This window comes from Mastigoproctus giganteus, chromosome 4 (assembly GCF_048544385.1).
Source record: "Mastigoproctus giganteus isolate SK-2022 chromosome 4, ASM4854438v1, whole genome shotgun sequence".
In the NCBI taxonomy this organism is placed as follows: Eukaryota; Metazoa; Arthropoda; class Arachnida; order Uropygi; family Thelyphonidae; genus Mastigoproctus; species Mastigoproctus giganteus.
In genome coordinates, this window is record NC_143578.1 from 236,054,538 (window position 1) to 236,081,685 (window position 27,148).

The 27,148-nt window shown below is 39.1% G+C and overlaps 1 protein-coding gene across 5 annotated transcripts in view; it reads left to right on the forward strand.

The window, feature by feature from the left end:
• Positions 1–27,148, forward strand: part of LOC150087516 (laminin subunit alpha lam-3-like) — a 746,420-nt gene that overhangs the window by 80,940 nt on the left and 638,332 nt on the right. For 4 of the 5 annotated variants that reach the window (XM_090371225.1, XM_090371229.1, XM_090371228.1 and 1 more), the window contains exon 1: positions 17,048–17,168. The exons of the other annotated variant lie outside the window; for it this stretch is intronic. In XM_090371225.1, the coding sequence (XP_090227351.1) occupies positions 17,066–17,168 (103 nt within the window). In that variant the 5' untranslated portion in view covers positions 17,048–17,065. Of the gene's footprint in view, positions 1–17,047; positions 17,169–27,148 lie in introns of those variants that run through there. 5 annotated transcript variants of the gene reach the window in all.

Sequence of the window (27,148 nt, forward strand, 5' to 3'; positions counted from 1 at the left end):
ACACCCAGGATGGGACCAAAGCACAAAAATGAACATGTAAATACCGCCAACGTGACGAGAACACATCCCACAAACAGTGATCATAAAGATCTGACTCTTTTAACCCACAGCTGGGGCATTGTCCAATCTATAAAGACTAACGACCAAGCAGCTGTCGCGCTGCACAGACACCAAATGGACATGATTGGACCTTTAAAATCCTTCCCAACTGACACACGGACGGGACTCAGTCCCATGAGCGACTCTCACCAAAAGATGAAGAAGAACCTGCACAGTCGTTGTAGGGATCTGACAAGAAAACCTGAACGAATTCCATTAGCCCTGGATGGTAGGCCACTGATGATAGACGACCACTTCGCAGCCACAGGCGTTCACGCCCTATTGACGATCTGAGTCAGCTCCCTTGTTTGGCCCGCTATTCCTCCCCTTCCCCGGTGGGGGAGGGAGACGGCTTGCCGTCTCGTGCAACCCCCACCACCCTTCTCTTTCTGGTGGGGTATCATTTCCAGCAAACTGGCACACCCATCACAATATAAACAACGTGGAGATGGGGGAAACCCCTGGTGCAATATGACCCTAAATACACTTTACACTTTATATATACGGGGTGTAGGATAAAAATCTATCTTTCCTACCGCATCTTGTCAACCAATGTGAGAAGATCACAAACTACACTGCTCTAGTGACCAGGGTAACCCGGCGGGACTGGGCCTCAAAAAGCGCACCCTGCCACTCTTCTATAAGGCAGTTTTTATTCCTTGCCATCCTTACGCCTCCGTAGTATTGCCCGCAAAAATAGTCTGCGTGGGTAGCACAGTGGTATCGTCACCGTCCTCCCCCCACACCGGGTGGAAAAGGCCCGGGTTCGAATCCCGTCGATGACGCGAGGAACTTGAGTCGGCTTTTTTCACTCTGTGGCTGAATTAGTTGGTCTCAGGCGTAGATAGCAGGGTTTTTCTCCCCAGTAACTGGGGTTTTTTCGTCCAGCAAACTCGAACTCAGGTCTTTTCCTCCCGGTTTTGGGAGGACAGTGATTTTACAAATGTGCTACTATGAGGGCATCAATGAAACGAGGGATTTTTATGGTCTATGTTAACTTGGCTGAGATAATCGGTCTCACTCAATTCCATGGCTTTTTCTTCTGGAAGCTCCGGTTTCTCGTCCAGCAAACCTACCGAGGGATACATAAAATTATAGGCTCAATGCACTGCTTTCTCATAGCCTTAGTTGCTTTGGTGTTAAACATACACACCTGACTGTCTAATCTCTCTGTGACTCTCAATGGCCAAAATTATAGGCATTTCTCTCACACCCTCTATCCACGTCCTTCTTGGTCTTCCTGTCTTTTTTCTTCTCCATGGCTCCACTGGGCAATCTGTCGTCCTCCATTTTCTTCATATGGCCAAACCACTCCAATCTTTTCTCCTCTATTTTATTAATGATGGTCTTTTGGACATTCATTGTATTCCTTATCACATCATTTCTAACCTTTTCAGTCCTAGACTTTCTTGCCGATCTTCGCCAAAAATCCATCTCAACGGCCAGTAGTTTTTTTTGTCTTTCAGTTAAGGTCCAATTCTCACATCCATATAATAAAACACTTTGTGATATTGCATTGTATATTTGATACAGTATTTAGTTTTGTTAATAATATTTTTATTCCATAGCGCAGAATTAAGCATTCCTGTGACTTTTCTACCTTCACCCAGCCTTCTCTCAATTTCCTGCGCAGTTGATCCATCAGCCTGGATAATTGCACCCAGGAAAATAAAAGTAAAAAGAAAAAAGAGGCTATAAATTGGGAGGGTAGCGTTTCCGGACTTTTTTTTATCATATGAACCCCTGAGCTCAGTAAAACGCGCTCCAAAAGTTTGAAAAGACCTTTGAAAAACAACCTTTTGTCGGTTTCTCAAACTGCCATGCATACATGATTATCAATTTCTCAGCTAGGTTCTGGTTACAGAGGAATTATTTTTTACGAGAATTGGAATTCTTAACCCTCGAAACAGTCATACAAGAACTGAAGAAAACCTGTGTACGATTATCAATTCTTATTATCAACATACCTTTTCCTTTAATGTTTCGTGTGGTATTCTTGGGAACGATGTTATTGGTCCTTATTTTTTTATTTATTATTATTTTTTTTTCAGCAAGGCTTTCAAGAATGGCGTATCTGTACTTTTGTGGTAGCTATTGGAAGATGCACGACGATGCACCAACCCACTTTTCTCGTGATGCTTATGATTTTTTAACTGCGTGGTACAATAACCGATGGATTGGTCGGAACCATCCTGTACAATGGCGACCATGATCTCCAGACCTCGCACCCTCAGATTAATTTGTATGGGATCTGTGCTTATTTTAAGCAATTACCATACAAGACGAACTGAGAAATGGTTTTTTGTAGCTTGCAAATTAGAATAGTCCTGAAACTATAGGACATGTCGTCAGAGAATCGTGGATTGAATATTGTTCACGTTGAATGCTGCATTGAACAAAATGGAGGTCATTTTGTAGATTTTTTTTTTTTTTTTGATGTTTTCTTTTTAGAGGTTTATTTTAGTTTTGTTTAACATGGATTTGCAATTTATGATTAATGTTTAATATCTCCGGAATAAGACTTGAGACGTGTTTGGAAACTCTTTACTTTATTCTTAGTTGGTAATTGATCTCTTTTCGCAAAAACTCGAAGGCACAAGTGAGCAGGTCATTTGGTACAGGAAAGCGATTTCTTAGGATCCTCAGTGTAGAAGTTGGGCTTTCTGTCCCTACTTACGTATTGGAGAAAAGAGAGGTCAGGATTTTGGTTTGGAGTCTAATTAACATCTCTGTACAAACAATTTGAACGTGCTAACTGAAAAATAACTAATTTAGGTTTTTAGGTTAAAAAAAAAAAAAACCGGCTATACTGAAAAGGATGTAACATCGGACCGAGTTTGCAAATAACAACCTCTCTGCCCCTCTCCCCCAAGCAAGGGATCTATTTTAAAACTGTTGTCGAAATTTCATCAGACAGGTGGTTATCTGCAGCAGGGCGTGGTTATTTTGTAGACGTGTAAATGTCACAGCTAAAACCTTGAGGCGTTTTGGATGAGGTGTGAAGTTCGCCATTCAAATGTCAATGCCAAAAGAACTTATTTAAAGCTCACGTTGAAGGAGCTTTAAAGTCAGTACTTTAGTTCATCTGTATTTAATTTGGGGAGAGGAAGACACTCAGAATAAATAAATTTTCTGTTTATACTCCGGCACGACAACCAAGTCAGTAGAGTTCACCATAAATCGCCAATACAAATATTTATCGTATTTAGTAGTCACGGGCTTGAACCCCGGTCCACTCAAGGAACGCATGTTCTGCATTCTCGCTCTTGACCACTGGGCTACGTCAGTAGAAGTTGTTACTTAGTGCCTATTTAATTAAGTTCGATATGAACAATCTACTTACTGGCGAAGGTTTCTGAACATTTATAACTTATACATGTAGTGAGGGGAGGGGCCCTTTCTAGAACTTCTTACAATGGTAGCACAGTGTATGATATATATATTTTTTTGTTTTCTGTCTTTTCCTCTCTAAAAAAATTAAACTTGACCAAAGTTTTTTCAGATATAAAAATTATAATGATTAAAATCAGTATAATTTTAAAATAATTAAATAAAACTCATTAAAAGTATTTTTATTAATTAAACTGAAGACAGGAAACCGTGAGTTCCCGAAATGTAGCCGGAATTGTTTAAGTGTTTGGCATTGAGGTGCTTTAATTGTTCATATTGTCCCATCTCAATAGTAGTCTCAATTAATTAATTATCTCACGATGATAAACAATCACGTAGATCTCCTCTTCCAATTAATTAAAAATGATAATGAAAAGCAGTACTCATGAAAGGTTCCATAGCGCAAAATTCAAAGTTTCATTCACTGGTGGACTAAAATTGTTAATAATAACAATAATAAAAAAAAAAAAAAAAAACTTTGGCTTTCTTTGGTCTATATATACGATTATAGAGAGAGAGGCCCACATTCTTTAATACGAGAAGGCAATCTTAGGTTGTTCCGATATTGAAAGCACTCCGTCAGCATGTAGACCATGGTAGACTATGTAAACATGGTCCGTAACTGGATCCGATAAAAGTGCGGAGGTAATTGTGATAAATGACATGATTAAAATCGCAAATCTCTTTAACCTTGTAGTCTTGGACGAAGGGGCAATGTTCCTACTCTCGTAGCAGCCACACATCATAAGCTTAACTTCCGCTCTTCTCATCTGTAATACAATTCCGCAAGGAGTTATTGGGATGGTTGAGGAGATGGAGTAAACACGATTTCTTCTGACTCAGGGTTTCAAGAGTCGGTAGAGGTTAATACAGCAAGACTGGTGCTCCTGATTACTGCCCTCGGCATGTCACAGTGTAATGCAGGGCCAAGAGTGAGTGGTATAAATCAACATAAGCTTGCTGGAGCCGCTTAGAAAATCTAAAGAGTAAGCATTCTCGAAGACATCTGGACATTTTGTGGCCTGGTGGGTGGTAACTTTTAATTTATATAGGAGTTTATTTAAGAGCTGCGTGACTTGTATCACGGAGCTGGTAAAACCTACCCCTCTCTACAAATAACGTAAAAACAGGGGAGATAAAAATGTCAGGTAGCCATCCCATTGTGGACGCGTACTAGTATCACATGCGAGCTCCCTAATGGTGGTTTAATCACTATAATGTATTAGGGACGATTATCCTAAGTAATTTTGACTAAGGATACAAATAAGCGTCTTAGGTAGAAGAAGGAGGAGCAACTCCTTGGCGATATTTCATGAGTGCTTTACATACTCACCCCCCCTCCCCCTTTCCGTGAAAGTTGGAGCATCTGTTTCTTTGATGCTGCAGTATGTTTGCCTGATTACAGACTGGGAAGAATCTTTAAAACGTGGAGCGGTTTTTAGACATTCGTCTGAGTCTTTGTCAGTGCTTTGGTGGACCGGATACACGAATGTACATGCAACTACTGTGGCTAACGATTGTGTTATTTAAAATGAGAACCTCAAAGTCGCAGTAAATTACAGCCTATGAAAAAAATAATAGTAAATGGAATAACACCAACTTTAAGCAGACAGTTTAACAAGAATGGATGAACTGACTTCTTTTTTAAGCAGCACAGAAGAAGTTTGTTTGTTATTTGGTTTTTAGGAGCATTAGCAACTAAGGCCATATTGCTCCGGTATATGCGGTGGTCATTCCCTGACCTTTCCGCATCCTCCGTATTTGGTGGTGTCAAGAAGCGTATCAAGAAGCGTGTGTTGGGCACTCTGCTCCTTCCCACCTGGCTACGGAGGCGCCGCACAGAAGTAAAACTAGCCAAAAATTAATCGTAGAATGTCGATTAAATAAGTGAATAATAGGCCAGCACCGTCTGGTAAAAGACAACTTCGTTCTCGTCTAGATGGCGAGACTTTATCACACCATGGGCGAGTTATCGTTCTCTGGCGAGGATCTACCGCAGTCCACTACTCTACCAACTGAGCTATCGACGGTCATTTGGCGAGGATAACTGGACGTAAAACTCCAGATTTCATCCAGTAATCGAGATTTACATCCCGCTGTCGGGATTTTATGCACGGTGGTTTTTCGTCTAGCTCAGGGGTCACCAAACTACGGCCCGCAGGCCAGATCCAGTCCGCGTTGTCTGTTCATCCGGCCCGGCTCGCACTGTGTTACAAATGATCAAAATTTCTAAAATATATTGTAATTATTTATTTGGAAATATAATAAATAGCGAATCAACGAAATACTACTGTTTCAATGACAGCTTGTGAGCGGGGCTTATACCTTGGCAATGATTGATTGATTTACAAGTTAATCATTGATTTACAAGCAAATGACCCATTGAAAGAGAAACATAGAGAAGGAAATCTTGTAGAATTTTATCGCTGCTTATCTGATAATAAGTTTTCAAAATTAAAGAAATTTGCCTCTGGTATGGCATCAGTGTTCGGTACAACTTATGTCTGTGAGCAAGCATTTTCAAAACTGAAATATGTAAAGTCCACATATCGAACAAGGCTGAGTGATGAACATTTAAAGGCAATTCTCTTGGTTGGATGCAGCAATTCAAAAGCAAACATTGATGATGTTTTAAAAGCTATACGCCAGTTCCATAAATCGCATTAATGTTTTCTACTTATCTTATTCCTAATGTCGCCTTCCTTGATAAGTTTTTGATAAATAAATATATTCGTTGTCTTCATTTTTGTTGTATTCACTGAATTGTACATATTGAACAAAATGATTATACGGCCCGCGCTCGTCAATCGCTCGGTTATCTGGCCCGTCGTGAAAAAGGTTTGGTGACCCCTGGTCTAGCTGGATGAAAATTCACTGACGCTTCCATCAAACGTGTTAAGAATAATTCTTCTGGACTCTAGTTACTCAATGGCCACCCTAGTAAGTGGCCTTTGAATAATGATATTGTGGCGATTATCCAAAATGTCAGCGCAATCGAGGAGTGAAAAACAAGTTTCTTGTAAACCTTCATTAATACCTCATTTTATTATTTAATACGTTGTGCCTAATAGGTGGGGTCATTTATCCGTTATTGTGTCAATATGAAAATTAAAATGGCAGTTAGTCTGAAAGAAAATTGCAGCGTTTTTACAGTTTCACCCATGTATTAAACATTTATTTTCTGATCCATTTAAGGACAGATGAATCTTTTATCTTCATTCCTTGTACTTCATAACCACAATGTATTTTGGTATTCTGTGGTTTCAGTCTTTTAACTATAAATCAGAACAAAATCAAAACTGAGAATTGATTATTTCGTGCGTAATTTTTAATATACGAGATCCATTACGCCATGTTAGGCTGCAAAAAGTTTCAGCTGTTTCGAAAACAATTCAAATGCAGGTGCCTCTGTAAACTTTCTGACCTTGTTCATTTTAGTTATGAAGAAAATGTTCTTCTGCTTTCACTATTGGCACACTAGGAAAAGAAGTGTATTGTTGGATAGCAACGATTCCTCTTCTTTGTTCATCCATTTGTGGTCGAGGTAATTATATGGTGGTGATTACATCTGTAAGTCGTGACTCGACAATTGTTCTTATCTAGATGGCCATCAGGACATGTGTTTGTCAGGTACGACATCCGGGCTTTTTCTGCCTTCGTCTACGATGGTTTTTATTTCAGCAGCCTGTATCATTTTGTCATTGAGAATTCTCTAGCCATTTGGTAACAACTGTGTGAAATAGATTATAAACGATGCCACGAATACAAATTAGTTAACTACGTGGAATAACATAAAAAATACATACGTACACGTTGAGTGAACCTCCGGATGATACCCCACCTCTTTGCAATTGACCTAATTCTTTCTTGTTGGATCCCAAACGCCCGAAATTAATCCCGAGTAAACATTTTTTTTAAAATTTAAGTTTAGAATGCTGAGATTTTATTTAAATTTTAAATTTACAAATAACCTTAACATAATTTCTCCCTCAATAATCAAATAGGGTTATGTCAGGTGAACATAGTGATCAAAAATCGGTAGATCATATCTGTCCAATGATCGGAGAAAACAGCATCACATCCTTCATGCGCACGTGAATGATTCCAAAGAGTTTGAGGCCTCTCCTGTTGGATGTCTTCCTAGGTAGCAGATAGTGCTTACAATACCGAGATTCCGGGATCGTTGACCGGGCTAGCCGGGTGGGTAAAGTGCCTGCCTAGCAACCTAAAGGTCGCGGGTTCGAATCCCGCCTCGGGCTTGGATCAAAGTACTGCAAAAACCTTGGGAGGTGCATTATGGCCACAGAACCTGATGCGCCAACAACTACCAAACAAACAAACAAAAAAAAAAAAAAAAAATCCTGGGATCCCGAATACCGGGACCCCGGTCATTTTTTTCCGATATTCAAATACCGGTATTGATACAAAAATACCGGTTTTTCGGTACTAATTTAAAAAAAAAAAATTGTTTATAATTTAATCACATAAAGGTTATAAAATCACCTTTATGTGATTATGACGCCCTTATCTCTACTAGAAAATGTTCCATAAATCATCGATAGGACACCACGCAACGTTGCAACCTGTCCACAATTCTCGGACAACTTCATGTCTGACCGTATCATAACTCCCAAGTCCCATTCCTCCCCTACTGACTTTAGTTCAACTCCACCAAGTGTATAAGTTATTTTGGGGTTGCTGTTCCCCAGGTGTAAGACCTTGCATTTTGCCTTAAAATCGGACTGCTAGAAGCTGAGATATAGCGATTTAAAACGTAAACACGACAGGTGTGCGAGTTACACCGTGGCCGCGCTGTAGGAGTACTCATTGCGTCATGCGTCGCTGCTATGTACAGCGTACGTCATTTTCGTTTACGATTTTTGTAAATCCACGGACGCAAGTTACTCCCATGTGAAAAGAAGTTTTACTTAAGAAAAAAAGGTTCATACGGATCTACCTCATGACAAATATACATTCAAAACTATTCATTCATTACTATACATATATACTACACTGCTCGACAAAATTAACATTTTCCATCCAGAAAACAGAAAACCGACCTCAGAACACACGCAATTTACAGAAAATATACACGGAGCAACGTGGCCTTAGTCACAGATACGTACTCCTAAAACCCAACAACAACGAAATTAACAGAACACGTAGAAAACGTGGTATAATTCGTGCAGGTTGAGATGAAGCGGAAAAAATTTGGTATGGTGGTGTACCATAGAACAACGTTGAAATGAGGAGACAGCGCGTAACTTTGGACAGGTATAAGGGACATTTATAGAGGTTGTATAAGAATTACCAAAAGGTCACATTACAGAAGTCAATACAAGATGCTCGAAAATATGGTCACATGACATCTATACTGCGTATGATCCCCTCCAACGGCTAAACAGGCCTGACAGTGATGAACTATGCTCGATATACGGGTGTCCATAAGATTCTGTGGCAACAAATCCCATTCTTCCACCAGCGCAGACCTTAGCTCACCAAGTGACAGAGGAGTTGGCTGTAGGCGTGCATTGCGACGCCCAAGGGCTTCGATAGGTTTTAACTACCTCCACCAGTTGAGCTCTATGTGCAGTGGCGTTATCGTGCATGAAAAAAAAATGTGGGCCAACGGCACCCCTAAAAATTTGCACTTAGGGCTCGAGGATCTGTACTCGTACCTCTGTGCAGTTGTAGTACCCCTATAATAAGACGGGTCTGGCCGTTCATCATTATTCCGCCCCACACGAGAATAGTGCCTCCACCATAGTGTCTCTTTCTCTAATGTTGGAGGAATGGTACCGCATTCCTTGTTGTCTTCTCCAGACGAAATAACATTTAGAATAGAATGTGTTTGTAGACTAAATCTGGTCTTCTGCCCCGACGTCGTATATAAATAGATTTCTCCAGTCGAGTACTGGGTAATGCGATGGATGAACAGGATCACGGGCAATGCTTTCACCATCTCCAGGGCTGTTTTATATACCAGCTTAAATATCACTCCCTGGAGAGTTCACATTGCATCCAGGAATATTCTTCTTCTTTCTCAGATGCTTACCGGTGTGATTGACGCCCCCAGTCTTCGAGGACTTGTCTTTACTCCACGTGCTGGACGCAGTAATGACAGTCCCTACCTACCGTTGCATTCTATACTGTGCAACCTGTGCTGAAGAATTTCTTACCAAACAACGCAGTGAACCTTTTCAATTCATTGACAATAGACCCTGTGAAATACTCCGAAAGCAAACAGTACAAAGTGAATAGCATCTCAGAAGTGCACAGCTTACTTCAGCTATAATCTTGACAATGAGTGAATTTGTAAACAATATTGTAAATATACGCACTTGTGTAAATATTGTAAATAATTGTATTCGTGCATTTTTGTACACTCTTCTTATATTGTAAATACTGAAAATAATTGCAATTCTTGCATTTTGTACACCCTTCTAGTCGGTCGGCTGTGTATAAGGAGTGAAAGCAAACACTTGCTATTTTTAATAAACGGATTTAATAATAATAATAATAATAAAACGAGAGTCATCAGAGAACAGAAGTGCACCCCATTTGTCAAGGCCCTAAGTCACATATTCGTGGCACCAGTTTCGACGAGCTCTACGGTGGTTTTGGGTTAATGGGATACAAACCACTGGATCCCTTGCGTAGAGTCCACAGTCCAGTTGGAAATGCTTTCACCTGTGGCCGCAGCAACCTCGAGAGACTGTTAATGACAGGGCATCGTAGGGTTCCGTATTGCTGTTAGAGCCAGATAGCTGTCTGTTCTGGTTGACGCAGCCCTCGGACGACATTGGCTAGCTCTTCTTGTAATGTCTGCTGAAACTGCTTTCATAGTGCTGAGACGACACATTAAGCCAACAATACCACCTCCGCCTGCGACTGCTCGGCTTCAAGTCGCCCAACATTCCGCCATTTAAACGACGATGGATTGCCACCTGAGTACTGGAGATGTGGTTATTCCACTGAGCAAGCCAAAAAATGGGAAAGACTCGATGTTATCGCAACCCGTGTTTTTATAGGCATGAATAATTTGCATAATATGCGGCTCTGTAAGGTAGTAGACCAATTTCTATTGGATACTTGGAATTTGCGTGCCAGAATGCCTATTATATCAAATATTCGCCTTCTGCGACACTGTTCGAAATAAAATATTCATGAAAAACATTTTGTTCTGCTAATTTTGTCGAGCAGTGTAGTAATGAAAGAATGCTGTTGAAATACTTTTCAGTATATATTTGTCTGGGATTTCATTATTAGATTCCGCGTTTTCTTTTTATGTTCTCTGTGTGCTTATCTCGAGTGGGCAGTAAATTCATCTAACCGCATTGCCTATTCTGATAAACTCAAAGGTCGCTGAACTTTTTCACTGTTTATTCCTTTTGATAGGTCACAGTACCTTATGACGTAACGAACTGTCATAAAATCTGGATTATCAACAATAATCCATTTGTCATGACCACATCCGCGCCGTGAGCTTTGTCCTTAGATTACAACCTAGTTTATCAGAGATAGCAAATATGGGTGTTTGCTCATAGTGATGTTATTACGTGAGCAGGGTTGGTGCTATAGACATAAATCCCCCTTAAGATCATCGCAATGGAGGCTGAAATCTAGAAACATAAAAATAAAATAAACTATCGTATTTAGGAGAATCTGACTATAGAAACCTACAAAATTATGCCATTAAGGCGATTTTATTTGTATGCTCGCTGTTGTGTATTCAGTTGTGTATCCATTTACTCTGTGGGCTATTGTATTCTATGTGTAAATAACATGGATTTTGAGCATTTACAAATTTTGCACGGATGCTGTTCAAAAAGAAAACTACAGCCGCACATCGACATTCCGCATTGTAGCATTAGGAAATGATTCTGTTGTTAAACCTTCCCATGGAACGAAATGCGATTTAACCTCTACCCTTTTCTTGCTCCTTAAGCATGAAAGTTGTTTACATAGTAACCCGAGAAAGGCATTAACGGAGTAGATCCGACAACTTACAAGTGACCTATATTTGTCCTCGTAACCGCGAACCTGAACCGATAGCGAGAGAAAAGAAAATTATTGTAAACCAAGTTTACACCTTTATTGTTACTAACCGCCCTGGTATTTCACCTCGGGCATATGAAACACGTCAACGGAAACGGTTATGCTAAGTGTGCCGTGTGGGATTACACGCGTTGCAACCCTTTGAGATGCCACAGCTACCACTCAGAAATTCCTTCACAACTAAATAAAGATTTCATTTGGGTTTTATTAGTATCTTGATAGCTAAGACCATCAAATTCTAAGTCTATAATAAAGTAGAACGCAGGACAGCACATTGCTGTTGTTTTCAGTAGGTCTTACTGTATTGGGGTGAGCAAAAAATCACGCTACACTCAAATCTCTGGAAAAGTATAGAAACTACTTTTATTATTTTTTATTACAAATCCAAAATAATTTTTGACCACACAGAATGATAAGTTAAACTTTAAAATGATTATTTCAATTTCAGTTTGCCACTGTTTTTAGGTTATGTGGGTACGAGGTGTCCTGGAATAGACATGATCTTTTAAATAGCCCCACATAAACAAACAGACAAGAAACCGTCAGTGGTTGAATCAGGTGACCTGGACCCTCTCATAGCAACTTGCCAGACGACATCAACAGTTTTAATTCCTTTTCATTTCGGACATTAAGGTCCAGTAAACACAATTGGGTCGATTAGCATGTCCACTGATCTCTTGAAACTGCCTCATCTTACCACATGATTTCATTGAGCAAAATTTTCATTATTTTCAATATTTTGATAAATGTCTATGTACGTGTGTCAAGGGCAAAAGCAGCTAAAGCTATGAAGTATCAGTGTATCGTGTCTGTAATAATTAGATGTATTCTTTGGTCGGTTTGCTGCTTGCTGCACGAAGTTTCCAGGAGGGAACCCATTCAGAACCCTCGACCGAGACCGACTAATTCAGCCACATTGTGAGAAAAGCCCATAAAAACTTGGCTCGTCATTGACGGGATTCAAACTCAGGGGGATGATTATAATCACTGTGTTACCGCGAGGGCCTAGAGAAACTCTCCTGCAAATTCAACTTTCCTATCTGGATCATCTTCGTTAAGTGAATGATGCAATTTGGGAATGTAAACTTTCTATCATGAAACATAAAAATTCTTCCTATTGAAATTTTGTGTATTTTAAGCTCACTTGAAGACCTTCTTTTGGATTTTTTGGGAGTTTGATCCAGAGCTTGCGTAACACACGTGGCATTTTCTTTTATTTGATTTTCTGTCTCTAGAAATTAGCAGCACTTCCTGTCTCCTCAAGATTATATGATACATTGCATGCTTTGACGGTGATGTAGAGTTAGAATGTTTAAGCCATTTTCTTTGGATGATTGGCTTTTGTAATAAAGGTTTACTATAAGAATTCTTATAGTAGTAGTTTTGCCACTACTGTAATTTATACTCTTATGGAGGACAATGTAAATGACAAAATTAACTCAAAATCACTACGTAATTATCATGAAGGACAGTGTGGTAGTTTCACTGATGTTTAAAGATATGGGTTCGAATCCTGTAGATTGGAGAAATTCTTAAAGGCCTCTTAAATTGATGCTGTAGTTAGCTGATGTCAGGTAAGGGGGGGGAGGATAGTAGTGTGTTTTTCCGGTGAGTTATTCTACGTTTTCAGCCCCCTAAAACATACAAACACATTGTTGTGGGGGGAATATAAATATTTGATTTAATTTGTTTTTGTTGCTTTGACTTCCACCCTACTGTGTCAGACCCACCCCACAAACGAAAATCTGACTGCAATTCACAGAAAATTCTAGATTGTAGGGTGTGTAAAGCGGATGTTAGCAGAACATTAAAGACACATTTTTTTTCAATAAAAATTTCAAACCTTTAATGAACATTATATACAGCATTTACATAAAAACCAATAATTACATACATGCATACCAATTTCCATATATTTGAACCATCTACAGTACACTACACTATCTCTCTCTCATCAACTATTCTCAATTTACACATTATTAACATCAGTTTGTATCAGTTGTATCTTACTTAATATGAACCCTCGATGATTACTCAATCATTCTCTTACATTTCCAATTTTTATCACTTACATCTGTAAAAACTCATTTCAGCTCATTACTCTTTTTGTATATTTGTTTCTAGCCTTTAACACATGATGTTACAACTGGTATCCTCTTACCTCAGCAATGTTCACTATAAATCCCTCATTATACCCTAGTTACTCTCTAGTTACCATCTTAGTCATCATTCTTTACCACTCTTATTATCATTTACATAATCATTTACATTCATAACAATTTATCTCAACCTTAGTAACTAACTTGCCTAATACAATATGAATGTTCCCTTTTTAAAAGGACTATCACTCCATTCCTTACAGAGCTAGATTATGAGTCCTTGAGTTGAGAATTCGAGAAAAAAAAACAGGAATAGACTTACGTTCCGGAATGGCCGCTACTTCCAATTCCCTTGCGTTCAGACTTCCTTTATGGCAGACAGGCTTTCTTCCATTTCTTGGGCACTCTGCTTTCCTTAGTGGCGGACGGGCTTTCTTTCTTTTCTTGGCTCACATATCTGCACAACTGGCCATTACCACTACCTTCCGATGCCGGACCAGGCTTTCTTTCTCTTCTTGGCTCACTTATCTGCACAACTTTCAACGCACATGTTTCCCACTCTTCCATACCTCCAAAAAAACATCATCTCTTTAAGTCCGCAGTAACTCGCGTCCTCTACGCCTCACTGTCCCTTTCTCTCACGTTTTTTTCTGCTTTTTCTTCTTCATCTTACTACCACGAGATGTGAACCCCGACCACCAAAAAATCTACTTCCACTTTTACCGCAAACTCACGACTTTCTTCCCTTGAACACAGAGAAGTCAGATATAGAATGGACACTTTCTCAAATTACTCCCCCCGAACTTTTCTCTTTCCCTCAAGTTTGGAACACCTCCCCCAAGGACTCGTAACCAATCCTTATACTCTGCTTAATTTTTCATTCCTTCCTATTTGCTTAAACATCTCATCCAAGCCATCTCATCTCACCCTAGCGCACAAATCAACCCTTCTCTAGAAATTTCTTATTTATTTATTTTTTTTTTTTTTCACACGGCAGTATGACCTTTTCATGTTTGCCGATAACCTCCAAAAACACTAATTTTCGTTCATACTTTTCTCTGCTAAATATATCGAATTACCCAATTATCGGTCACCCTGCCGTTTTCTTTTTACGTGAACACTGGATGTCCACTAATTTCCTGTTTATTTTCTAACGGTGGCTTATATCAAAAGAGACGCTTCGTAATCCAGTTTCATGGTCCTATTGTTCTTTCCCTCAGCAACCCTTTCACGCCTGTTCTCAATTGGCACCCTCTACTTAGTCCTGCTGTCCCTGTTTGCTCTTTTACATTACTCGAAATTACTTGTTCCCATTTAGCCGCTATTTAACATATACGTCTATAACTTTCCCATCCCCAAATCCAGTGTTTCTTCAACATTTAACCTTATTTACATTAAAACTAAATATATAATCTTAATACTTACTATCTTTAACTAAATACTCGGGCATTAATGCTAATTCTCACTTTCCATCGCCCTTCCTGGATTTATTTTAGCAAAACAGATATTTCTATTTTGATTTGTAAGATCGACATCTTACAGAGTATACTACGACGTTAGTAAGCAATGATCCAAAAATTCTCAAGGAGAACAATTAGGTTCTAAGAACGGATGTGTGGAAGTGTTTTACAACAGCAGACCAATGTACTGTATTTATTCCACTTAAAACATTTGAAGAGAAAAAGTGACTTTAATGTTAATGCGTAACAGTAAAGTGACTTTACTATTATGCATTTCCACGAGCCACGTATTATTTTGAAAACAATAGTAATTAATAATCTTGTTCGAAGTAAGATTGATGAGTGGATTCACCGTCACTTAACTTTATACAGATCCATAATTCGTTTTGATTGTTGAAGTGGGTAGAAACGATCAGCATGCGAGATTAATTTTGTTTTTCATTAACGTTAAACGGTTCAGTTTTTCTTTCTTAACTCCTGTTCAACATTCTTCCATCCATTAAATATAAAATGTATCACTTGGTGGTTGCCTGCATTGCCAGCCTCTTAAACTTAGCTCCCCTCTGACTACATATAACTGTGTGGTGGCAGAAAAGAAGACAAATTCGCCCAAAATTGCACTAGAGTTTCCGACGAAACCTCTAAGATAAATTTAAATGAAAGTCCTGTATCTACAGCGCAAGACAGGCGGAGTTGAACTCACGTTCCAAGTACCGTCTTATCTTAAACACATCTCCAGTGCAAGAAACAAATATTTAGCGGATATAATAATGCACATTCTCGCCTCCGAAAGAGTCAAAGTAGTGCTTTTCTTTTAATCACATATAAGAAGGTGACATTTAACCGCAAGATAGTATTTTAATTTAAAATCTCGAGAATTGTCTTAGGCGGATTAAAAAAATTTCAGTCCCGAATTAAACCCAACAGATTTATCAAAGCACACCATTCGTTATCCACAAATGTTCTAGTCCTTAGAAGTTTCAGGTCATGGTTAAAGACTGCTTTTATCTTACTCGGTCAACGTGTTTTATTTGATACACATCTCTGCATTTCACTTGTTATTTTGTCTGTTTTAAAAGTGAGATTTCGTTTATAAACCTAATGAATCATATTTATTTGCTTCACGATGCTTCACCTTTTCTGATGACACTGTCTCCGAAGAAGAGAGAAAAAAACGAAACAAACCTGTGAGAACATCTCTACAGCACCTCCCTCTTTCTCAGAAAAAAAAGAAGCAAAGAAAGAAAAAAAAAAAACAAAAAAAACCAAAACAAAAGGGTGACTCAGTGAAAGCTAAACAAGATACACGAGTGTATTTCCTGTTCCAAAGTCCCAACAAACAGGACGTCCCACGGAAGCCAGCGCTCCTTCTCATACAGACACAGGGTTGCCGGCTTGACACTAAGGGTTGTTTGTTGAAAGTGGGCTGGACGCTTTCTCAGGGTCCACGCTCTTTGAGTGCTCGCACTTGTTGCAACGCGCGACTCGTTTGTGGAATGCCGTGGTTCTGTTTGCCAGCTAGATGTAAGTGGGGCGGACCAACCTTGACTACCACGCCTCCCTACCGGTGAAAAATGGACTCGCCCAAAGGAGCCGCACATTAATTTTCTGCTCATATTCATGCTGAACGCGAGCGAACACCATTACGACCGCCGTCCGAACCGACGGCGTGTGGTTAGCGAACGAAAAGAGGTGTTTAGTGACTAGCGCGTGCCGGTGCGGGCATTCAAGTGACGGCGTTTGTTGTACCAGGAGAAGTAAGTTTAGGTTTCGCAGCGATAAGAACCAGTTCACACGAGCACAGACCGAGACGATCTCCGGTGAGTAATCTGTCAAGTTACGAAGGATATTTTCCATTTAGCAGCGAGGAACCCTCAGCCCCCATCCGGCATGGCGAAGGGTTCGCGGATAACTTGGACGTTGCGATGTGGCAACCTGTGGTTGAAGCTCCTCATTTTCATGCTGTCCGTGCCCCAGACGTGGGTACGAACGAGTGACCTGCAGGACACGCAGAACGACGATGAAAAATGGTATTCGTCGTGGGATTACGATCAGGAAAGAGGTCAGCATCTCCTTTTTCTTTATTGTTGCTCTTCCTCTGCGCGCGTTTCTGACATATGTGTCCCCTACTTTCACATCCTTGTACCAAAATGCAGTTGGATATTATTTTATGCGCATTGCGGTCAGCCAGTTAAAATTGATCTCATCTTATCTCCCACTAACTACTTGTTTTCTTATTCCTCGATACGTTTTCATGCAGCCTGTTCGTATATTTGCTTTTTGTAAGTATATATATATAAATTAAATTAATTAATAAAATCAACAAGTTTGTCAACTAAGCATTTCCTATCACTCAGACCTACCCTGTCCAATTTTTTGTACCGTTCGCAAGAAAATTGAAAAGGGCGGACACGGCGACTTGCTTCTGATTGCAAGTCCTGAAGGTTCTGATGGTACTTACTAGATTCCTTCTAATAACTATTAAGGGCATACTTAATGTAAATAACAAAGAGCTACAAAGGCTCAATTAATCCTACGTTATATCAATATTTAAAATATAAGAGCTTCATAGCTTCATAGGATGTCTTCTACACCATACTCTCCAAATAATAATACGATATTATTTGGAGAGTGTGGTGTAGAAAACATTCTATGAAGCTCTGAGATAATCTCTTATATTTTAAGCTCTCAGGTAATCTCTTATATTTTAAATAACTAAGAGATGATAAAAAAAAGCACGCTTTTTTCCTCAGCTAATTAAACTCTTTGAAAAAGTCTCTAATAATGCAATGTGGTTTCGAATCAATGGATCACAAGGTGACATGACCATTCACTCATGTAGGTTCAAGTAGGATGGGGTAGACCAGGGTCATCCAGTAAGTAAAGCAAAAAGAGGAGTTATAGTATCAAGACTTATCTTTGATTTTTGAAATGAACTAATTTAATTTAAATTTAAAAAAATGCAAAAAAAATTCTTCATGTATCTTTTAAATTTAATATTCTATGAATATTAATGAATATAAATATTGCCTAATTACAGAGAGTAATAGCGAATTTAAACACTTGGTAGGCAACATTTGGTGTGGTGTAAAAAAATCAAGATTATATTCAATTGTGTACACTACTATTTAAAGTATTAAAATTTAAAATGAGACGCTTTTACACGTGACTTATTTTAATTAGTTTATTGATATGCAAAGGACAGGTGTTACAAAATGCAATTAGGTGATGTGATACGATTTGGTCTTCCATGGTCAAGTTGTAGAACTTCAAACAAACCCAAAAAACAAGACCTGATAATGGATTTCGATACTGAAATCTGAAACGTAGCCAATTTTTAGTTGTTGGGATTATTTGGAGTATAATCGTACCAATAAACTTTTTAAAATACTTCACTTGGAAAAGTTTATTATTTTAAATCTTACTTAGTTGTACTCTACGTAACGTCTTTCTCGATGTATAATTAATGATATAGGGAAAATTTTTAAACAAATTGATGAACTTTCAGGGGCTCACATCTGGTGAGCATGGGCTTGGCACACCCAGGGTCCTGAGCTGGATATCATCATTCTTCTCTTTCTTGGTGATTCCCTTCTACTCTCACTTTCTCTCTCTCTCTCTCTCTCTCTCCGGGTAATTATTATTATTATTATTATTATTTTAGGGTTGCCCGTAATTAAATACATTAACCCGTATTTGTGTCTGTAAATTGCGTATGTTCTATGGTTGATTTGCCTATTTTGCTGGACGAAAAAACCCCAGTTACTGGGGAGAAAAACCTTGCTATCTACGCCTGAGACCGACTAACTCAGCCACGGAGTGAAAAAAGCCCATTAAAGTTCCTCGCGTCATCGACGGGATTCGAACCCAGGCCTTTTCCACCCGGTGTGGGTCTCTCTCTCTCCGGGTAAATCAGAAATTTTTATTTTTGGCTGGTGCAGTATAAGCCTCAGGCTTCCTTGCACAATATGGCTAATAATAATAATAATAATAACAAGTGTATTTCCGCCGAATGTCGTGAGGCTGATTCTGGTTATTATTGTTTTCACACGCTTGCAGTAATTTTGAGTCCGATATTCTGGGACTCAGATGACCTCTTTTTCCCCATCATTTCAATAAAATCTGCGTTTATTAGAAGCAAGAAATAGCAAATATCATCTCTGTACGTGACTTTAAATATTTTTCTGCTATTTTAAGCTGACAATAAATATTTGAGCGTGTAAAGATCCAGTCTAACTCAGATATGCCAATTATACTGCAATAAAAATATAATAGATTGTGTGTAACAGTAATTAGCTCGAAATTTTTCATTAATCAGCTGTTATAAACATGTTTTTTTTCAATTATTCTTTAATAAAACGTTTCGGTGAATTGCTAAACAGGCGGAAAAGGCAACAGTGTGAATATTAATCTGTAACAACATATCGCTCATTTAAAAGAATGTCACGTTCCACGTTCAACCTTTACGTCGGCTTGCCTCATTCCCCTTTTCTTTCCTTCTTTCTCAAGTGCGTTGGCGTTTCGTGTTACCTACGCCCTCTGGTAGGAACAAACAGTTACACTACAAATCATCAGCCACTGACTAAACCTTTAACCTTGACACCGGTCGCAGGTACGTAGGAGAAAGAAAAAAAAAACAGAAATAATAAAAAAAAGTAAAACGACGGGAAAAAACTGTCGATTTCGCCAAATTTGGAGAGACGTACGGGGTTGACTACCCTACTTCAAATGATTAAAAATTCCGCTTCACTCGCATCTTCGCCGTTGGGCAAAAGCAGTAAACCGTTTGACCTCTATTAATGTCGGCGCTGCTCATCCTGCCACCTGGTGGGTAACAACCGCAAAGCGCAGCAGGATTTCAAAACTTTCGCTTTAACTGTTTTAGATGGGTTAATATTCACTAACTCTCTAAATATTAAAACTTAGGGAAACTAATCAGTACACTTTGTACTTTCCCCACCCCCCCTCCCAAATTACTTTGCAAACTGTTTGAGGTATATCACACTTAAAACATTTGACTACCACGCTTTTGTTGTAATTATAGAATTTAATTACAATAAATATTTTGTAATTTCTTAGAACCATCATTAAAGAACTGATTCTCTTTGGTTTTCACTGACTGCATTACTAATTTGACTCCCTTTGAGAGCCACATCAAAAAATTTTACCCTCTCCACATTCGTTCGTGGTCGTGTCGTATTCACCGAACATCTTTGTTTACAGGCCATTTGGCTACTTGTTCCAGTAATCGCTGGCTAAAGGAAATCTTCCTACAATCTGGCCTAAACCGCTTTCCCTGTAATTTGAAATTATGGCCCATAGTGCTGGAATTTTTTATAACAGTGAAAATTCCACCTTCATTCATCTTACTAACCTCTCTCAGAGCCTTAAGTCTCAGTCAAGTCCCATCTAAAGTGCCTAGTTGTCCACATAATCTTAGCCCACATAATCGAAGTCTTTCCTCGTACTGTTGCCCTTTTCTCGATCTCGCCTTGCAAGTTGCCCGTCTTTAGAACATTTCAAGAAGCTCAATTTATATTTTTTTCAGATGAGGTTTCCATACCTGGACAGTATTCCAAATGCGGTCTTACAATTGCCGTATATAATGTTTTATGATTTCCCTGTCTATAGAGGACATCATCATCATCAGCCATTTTCAATCCACTGCAGGATGAAGGCCTCTCCAGAAACTTTCCAGTTCCTTCTGTTTTGAGCACTGGCCATCCATTTACTACTCGAAAACTCATGAATTTCATCTATCCATCTCCGCCTTTGTCTTCCAGGTTTTCTTCTAGCTCCTCTTGGGTACCATTCTGTTATTTTCTTAGTCCATCTGTCATCATGTCTTCGAGCTGTGTCCTGCCCAAGACCATTTTAGTTCTTTAGTTTTGATAAGAATGTCCTTTACTTGAGTTTGCTGTCTAATCCATGTGTTTCTCTTCTTATCTAACAGTCTGATTCCCAATATGATTCGTTCCATTCTTCGCTGTGTAGTTCTCAGCTTCTCTTCCATTCTTTTGGTGAGTGCCCAAGTTTCACTTCCATAAGTCATGGTGGGGAGTATACATTGATTCATTATTTTACGTTTCAGACAAACTGGAATATTGCTCTTCAGTATGTGACTATATTTCCTGAATGCTATCCATCCAAAATTTATTCTTCTCTTGACTTCCAGCCATTTATCATTATTACAGCTAATAACTTGTCCCAGATAAGTATATGACTCCACGTTTTCAATTACTGCTCCTTCAATCATTATTTCCCTTTCCGTGGCATACTTGTTCATCATTACTTTTGTTTTAGCCATATTCATCTTTAGTCCAAAATCCTTACTAACTGTGCATAACTGATTAAGATTTTCCTCTAATTCTTTGGGATCGTGGCTTATGACCACAATGTCATCTGCAAATCGTAAATGGTTTAGGTACTCTCCGTTCACATTGACTCCTTTCTGCGACCAGTCTAATCTTCTGAAAGCTTCCTCAAGGGCAGCAGTAAACAGCTTCGGAGATATTGTGTCTCCTTGTCGAACTCCTTTCTCGATTTTAAATTTGCTACTGTCTTTGTCTAGTCTAATAAAGGATGTAGCACTCTCATATATTTTCTTCAAAATCATAATATATGGAGTATCTATGCCTTGTCTTTCCAGTGCCCGAAACATTGCCTTATGCTGTATGGAGTCAAATGCCTTTTCATAATCCACAAATGCCAGGCATAATGGTGTTTTATATTCATTTGCTTTCTCCATTAGCTGTGATATTACGTGAAGGTGATCCATAGTTGAGAATCCTGTCCTAAAGCCAGCTTGCTCTTTCGGTTGATTCTCATCAAGTATTCTTTCTAATCTGTTAGTAATGACCCTTGTGAACAACTTGTAGATATGGGATAACAAGCTAATTGGTCTATAATTTCCAATTTCTGATTTATCTCCTTTCTTATGCAGCAAAACTATGATTGCATTATTCCACTGCTTAGGCATCACACCTTTTCTAATGCACTTTGTGAAGAGCCCTGCCAGTTTTTGTGTTATGTCTCTTCCTCCCAATTTTAACAACTCTACAGTAACTTCATCTTCCCCCGGGGCTTTCCTATTCTTCATTTTCTTCAATGCATGTTCTACCTCATCAGGAAGAATATCGGGTATGTCGTATGTGTTGCTACTTTGCAATCCACCTTCCCCACTGCTGGTATCATTCCCTCGCTCCTTGTATAATTCTCTATAGTAGTCTTCTGCTATTTGAATTATGCCTTCTCTGCTGTTTATAAGTACACCATCGCTATTCTTCAGTTTCAGTATCATTTGTCTTTCTGTATTACAGAGGTATTATAGTCTTTCTGTATTATAGAGGACAATGTTCGATAAATCATTGACAGGACACCATGACTTTACCTGACCTCCTCTTTACATTTCTAGAAAACTTCATATCTGCCTGTATCGAAACTCCCAGATCCTTATCTTTCTCTACTATTTTTAATTCAATAAGTGTATAAGTTACTTTGGTTTGCTATTGCCCAAGTGTAAAAACTTGCATTCTTCTTCATTAAAACATAGCTTCCACTTTTCTGACCAGTCTTGAAGCTTTTCCAAGTCATCCCGAAGGAGCGCTGCTTGGCACTGATCAATAACGACTCTCCCAATCTTTGTCATCAAAAAATTTTAATATCACGCCCTTTATCCCTTTTTCGATGTCGTTTACAAAAATCAGAAACAACAGTGGTCCAAGATCCGATCCTAGGGGGTAGGGCACTTCTGATGTTGCACCAATCTGAAGAATCTATCCATTAATCATAACCTTCTGCTTGTAGCCACCCTGCAGCCCATTTTAGAAACCTTCCAGTAATCCCAACATATTACAGCGTATACAGTAACCTCTCATGAGGTTACTGTTACTGTCTGTATTTGACTAAGTCAGATGCCTTGCTAAAATCCAAATAAATTATGTCTAAATTGCTCCCTACATCCAGCTCATGTGTAACTGTGTCAAAATAGCTTGCTAGATTAGTTAAACATTATTTTCCCTTAACAAAACTGTTGTGCTTCTTCAGAATGCCGTTTCTATCTAAATGGCTCTGGACTGTACTTCGTCATTGTATCCAAGGTTTTCCCTACCACCGAATTCAGACTACTGGTTTGTAGTTACTGACTTCGCTCTTAGAACTGCTTTTATGTATTGGCGATACGTTGAAACTTTTCAAAATCCAAAGGAATCTCTTCTGAGTTATTGTTGTTGTTTTGAGTTTTATTGGCGCATCAGCGACTAAGGCTACAAAGCGCCTCAAAGTAATGTTTATTACAGAGTTGAAGCACACTTCAATGGTTCAATACACTCTCTGGCCTCCTAAACAACAGGATGTTGGAAACGAGAACCATCCTGTAGTGTGCTTCAACTCAGTAATAAACGTTACTTTGAGGAATATTGTTTCTTTACTTAGTTTCATTACTAAAACTGGAGATCCGCCAGAGTGTAGTTATTTTTAGATTTACATATCCTGCATACTGTATCTACAAATAACTTTTATTATTTACGGGAAAACTAATAAAGTTGTGCTGAAAATTTTTTAGCCTTTTTGATAGTCTGTACCCCTCGAAGGCCTACTCTTGTTTTTATAGAGTTTTAGGCGCATCAGCAACTTAGGCCATATTGCGCCGTATATATTATGTTTTTTTTCCCAACTGTTTTTTTTCCCAACAGTTTTTTTTGTAAATGTCGTTTGATATTTTCCGCCATTCGGCCTTCAAAACGGCGACCAATTGAGCTCTGATTTTTGGCCAGTGTCTCCTACATACACCAGACGATTCAATTCAACCCAAGTTTTCCATAGGATTGAGATCAGTCAGAACCCTGAGTTGACCGTTCCAACTTTTTGATACTCATATCCTCAGAGCAGTTTGTCGCAACGTGAGCAGTATAATCTAGATTGTTTCCCTGCTGATACAGGCATAGGTCTTCCTTGACATGCTGCCACAATGTACAGTAGGGAAATCCAGGATGTTTAGATAGAACTTAGCATTCACAGTTCCGTCCAAAACAACCAATGGTCCCAGATCAGCCTTGAAAAACAACCCCAGACCATCACGCTGTCTCCTCCGAAACTCATTTGGTTTACAGTCTGACAGGTAGTTTTCTTCGGGCATCCGCTACACCCAAGCAAGACCATCAGACTGGTAGACCATTTACGTTGACTTGTCCCTCCAAAAGTACAACATATTATTGGTCAAACAATCCAAGAATGGCAGGCCGTACACCAAGTTAGATGGGGTTTCGCATTAGTCAGGGTGATTAGTAGCTTGTAATGGCTGCACGACTGTTGTAACTCATATCACGCAGGCGTCTTGCAACTGTAGTGGTATTGACATGAATCCCAATTGTCTCTCGATGTCGATAGGCTTGTGTACTGCGGTAACGGTGACCTGCGTTCCGAGCAGACCATTCTTTGCAAAGGCTCTCCTGTCTCATTCCTTTAACTCCGGAGATTTTTCTGGTCGTTTCGTGACCAGGAAAATCTCCGGCCAAAAGCAGTCCGCTTCCATTTGCAGGTTACACTACTAATTGCCACGTACAGACCGATTACTTATGTGACACCCTATTATAATTCCGCAGTGCTGGAAGCCCGTTAACTGCATCAATCGTAGTACTGTCCCCTCGAAGGCCTACTCTTGTTTTTATAGAGTTTTAGGTGCATCAGCAACTTAGGCCCTATTGCGCCGTATATATTATGTCTGTAAATGCGTGTTTCTATGGTAGATTTGCCTGTTTGCTGGCTGGCGCATTATGACCAACGTAGTCCATGCGCCATTGAACCCTAACACAACCAACCTGTTTGCTGGACGAAAAATACGAGTTTTCAGCAGAAAAAGCCGTGCTACCGTGGTAGTCGAACTCGCCTGAGTTCGACTAACTTAGCCATTGTGAAAAAAGGTCCATTAAAATTCCTTGCGTCATTGACCTGATTCGAACTCCAGTCTTTTCCACACAATGTGGGGAGAATTGTGATTATACCAACTGGGCGACCCACGAAAGCTCGAAGGCTTACGAGCCTATTTATAGTTTTGTCTGACACGTGGTGCTTGGGTAGGGCGTGACCAACTATCAGTGAAGGGATGTCCGGATATTAATGGTTAGGAAAATATATATTTTTCTGTAAATTGCGTGTTCTGTAGTCGATTTGTCGATTTGCCTGTTAGCTGGACGAAAAACTCTAGTTTCCGGAAGGAAAAACTATACAACTATTGCTTGAGACCATCCAACTCAGCTAGAGAAAAAAGCCCATAAAATTTCTTACTCCTCCTACCCTGTCATTGACATAATTCCAACCCGAGCCTTTTCCTCCTGGTTTTATTGTAGGAGGACTTTAGGAACATCAGCGACTACGGCCATATTGCTCTGTATGTAATGTCTGTATTGCGTGTGTTCCGTATCGATTTTCTGTTTGCTGGACGAAAAACCCAATTTTCCGGGAGGAAAAACCATGTACTCTCGCTTGAGACTGACTAACTCAGCCACGTTGTGAAAAAGGCCCATAAAAATTCCTCACGCCATACACAGGACTCGAACTCAGGTCTTTTCCACCCGGTGTGGGAGAGGACAGCGATTCTAACAGCTCCTCCTCGTGTGAGGAAGACGGTGCTTGTATGTAATGTACTACCTCAGGGCTAAATGACCAATTAAATCGGTATCAACGAACTGGAGTTCGAACGGTTCAGGATCAGTGAGCAGTCCGTATTGTTCCCCAGTTCAGAATTGGAGAATCTCTAGTTGCTAATCTAACTACAGTCTTCCTTTTTAAAATTCTCTCTCTCTCTTTTTAATCGAGAATTGTTGATTTCGTTTTCCATATTTGGTCAGGAGATTGGTATAATTTTATATCTTCAGTTATTAAGTATTTCAAGTGAGTGTTTTCTGTTTTTTTAAGCGTATTAATTCTTCTATGAGTTATTAAAATTTCTAATTAATACCTTTCATAAAAAGGCATCATTATCGGTTGACAAATGGAAAACAGTAAATACTTTTTTCCAACAACAGGTTATACAGTATAGTATTTCGTTTCATCAGGTCTTTAATTCTTTCATGTCTGTAAATTAGAAGAAATTTTAAATCTATTTGTTTGGAATATTTGCAGAGTTAAATTCTCAGTATTAATTAATGTCACTGTTATTAATGAAGGATCAGGCTGTTATAACTGATGGACGAAGCGTATTATTTCCAAAGGAACGTGACGACAAAGCTCATGATCATATAAACGTGGCTGTGCGTTTGAATCAATGCCTTAGTTAAGGGACTCTCTGGGATGTGTATATGAGTGTTATTTTTAAAAATGTATCAAGTAATTAATGAGTTATTGAACTTTTTAATTTTTAATCAGTATATACCTTCCGTGAAAGGCGCCATTATCAATTGACATCAACTGACAAATGTCATATAAGTCAAAGAGTAAAAAAATAAATGTTTTGTTTATGCTCCGAGACAACGACCACAAGGTCAAAGGGGTTTATAAGATAGAGGGAATACAAGAAACAGCCCCCTAATTAGTAATCACGCGGTCTCGAAACGCGATCACTCAAATCCTCGTGCCTAAACCACTCAGAAAATGATATTTGAGTTTTTAATTGCTGAGTAATCTTGGTGTTTGACTTAAACTTTACTGGTAGATCTTATACAGAATTTGCATTGTCTGAAATGAAAGAGGCGGCCATAAATGATACTTGACAAACTTATAAAGGTAAATGAAAGACATATTTCATAAGAACTGTCAGGTTGTTATCAGTCCATGTGAGGTCGGGCATCTTTTCTAGTTTAAAATATAGTAAAAGTTCCGCATTTGTGGTTTCTATTTGCCCTCGCGGTTAGCACACACTGGTTACGATCACAGTCTTCAAGACAACGTGGAAAAGGTCGTGGTTCCAGTCTCCATTTAGATGAAAGAAAATTTTTATGAGTCTTTTCAGATCTTGGCCTAGTTTGTCGGTCTCGGGGTATATGGTCATTCTACCCAAAAACTCGGGTTTTCCATTCACAAAAACACACATACTGACCAAAAAAA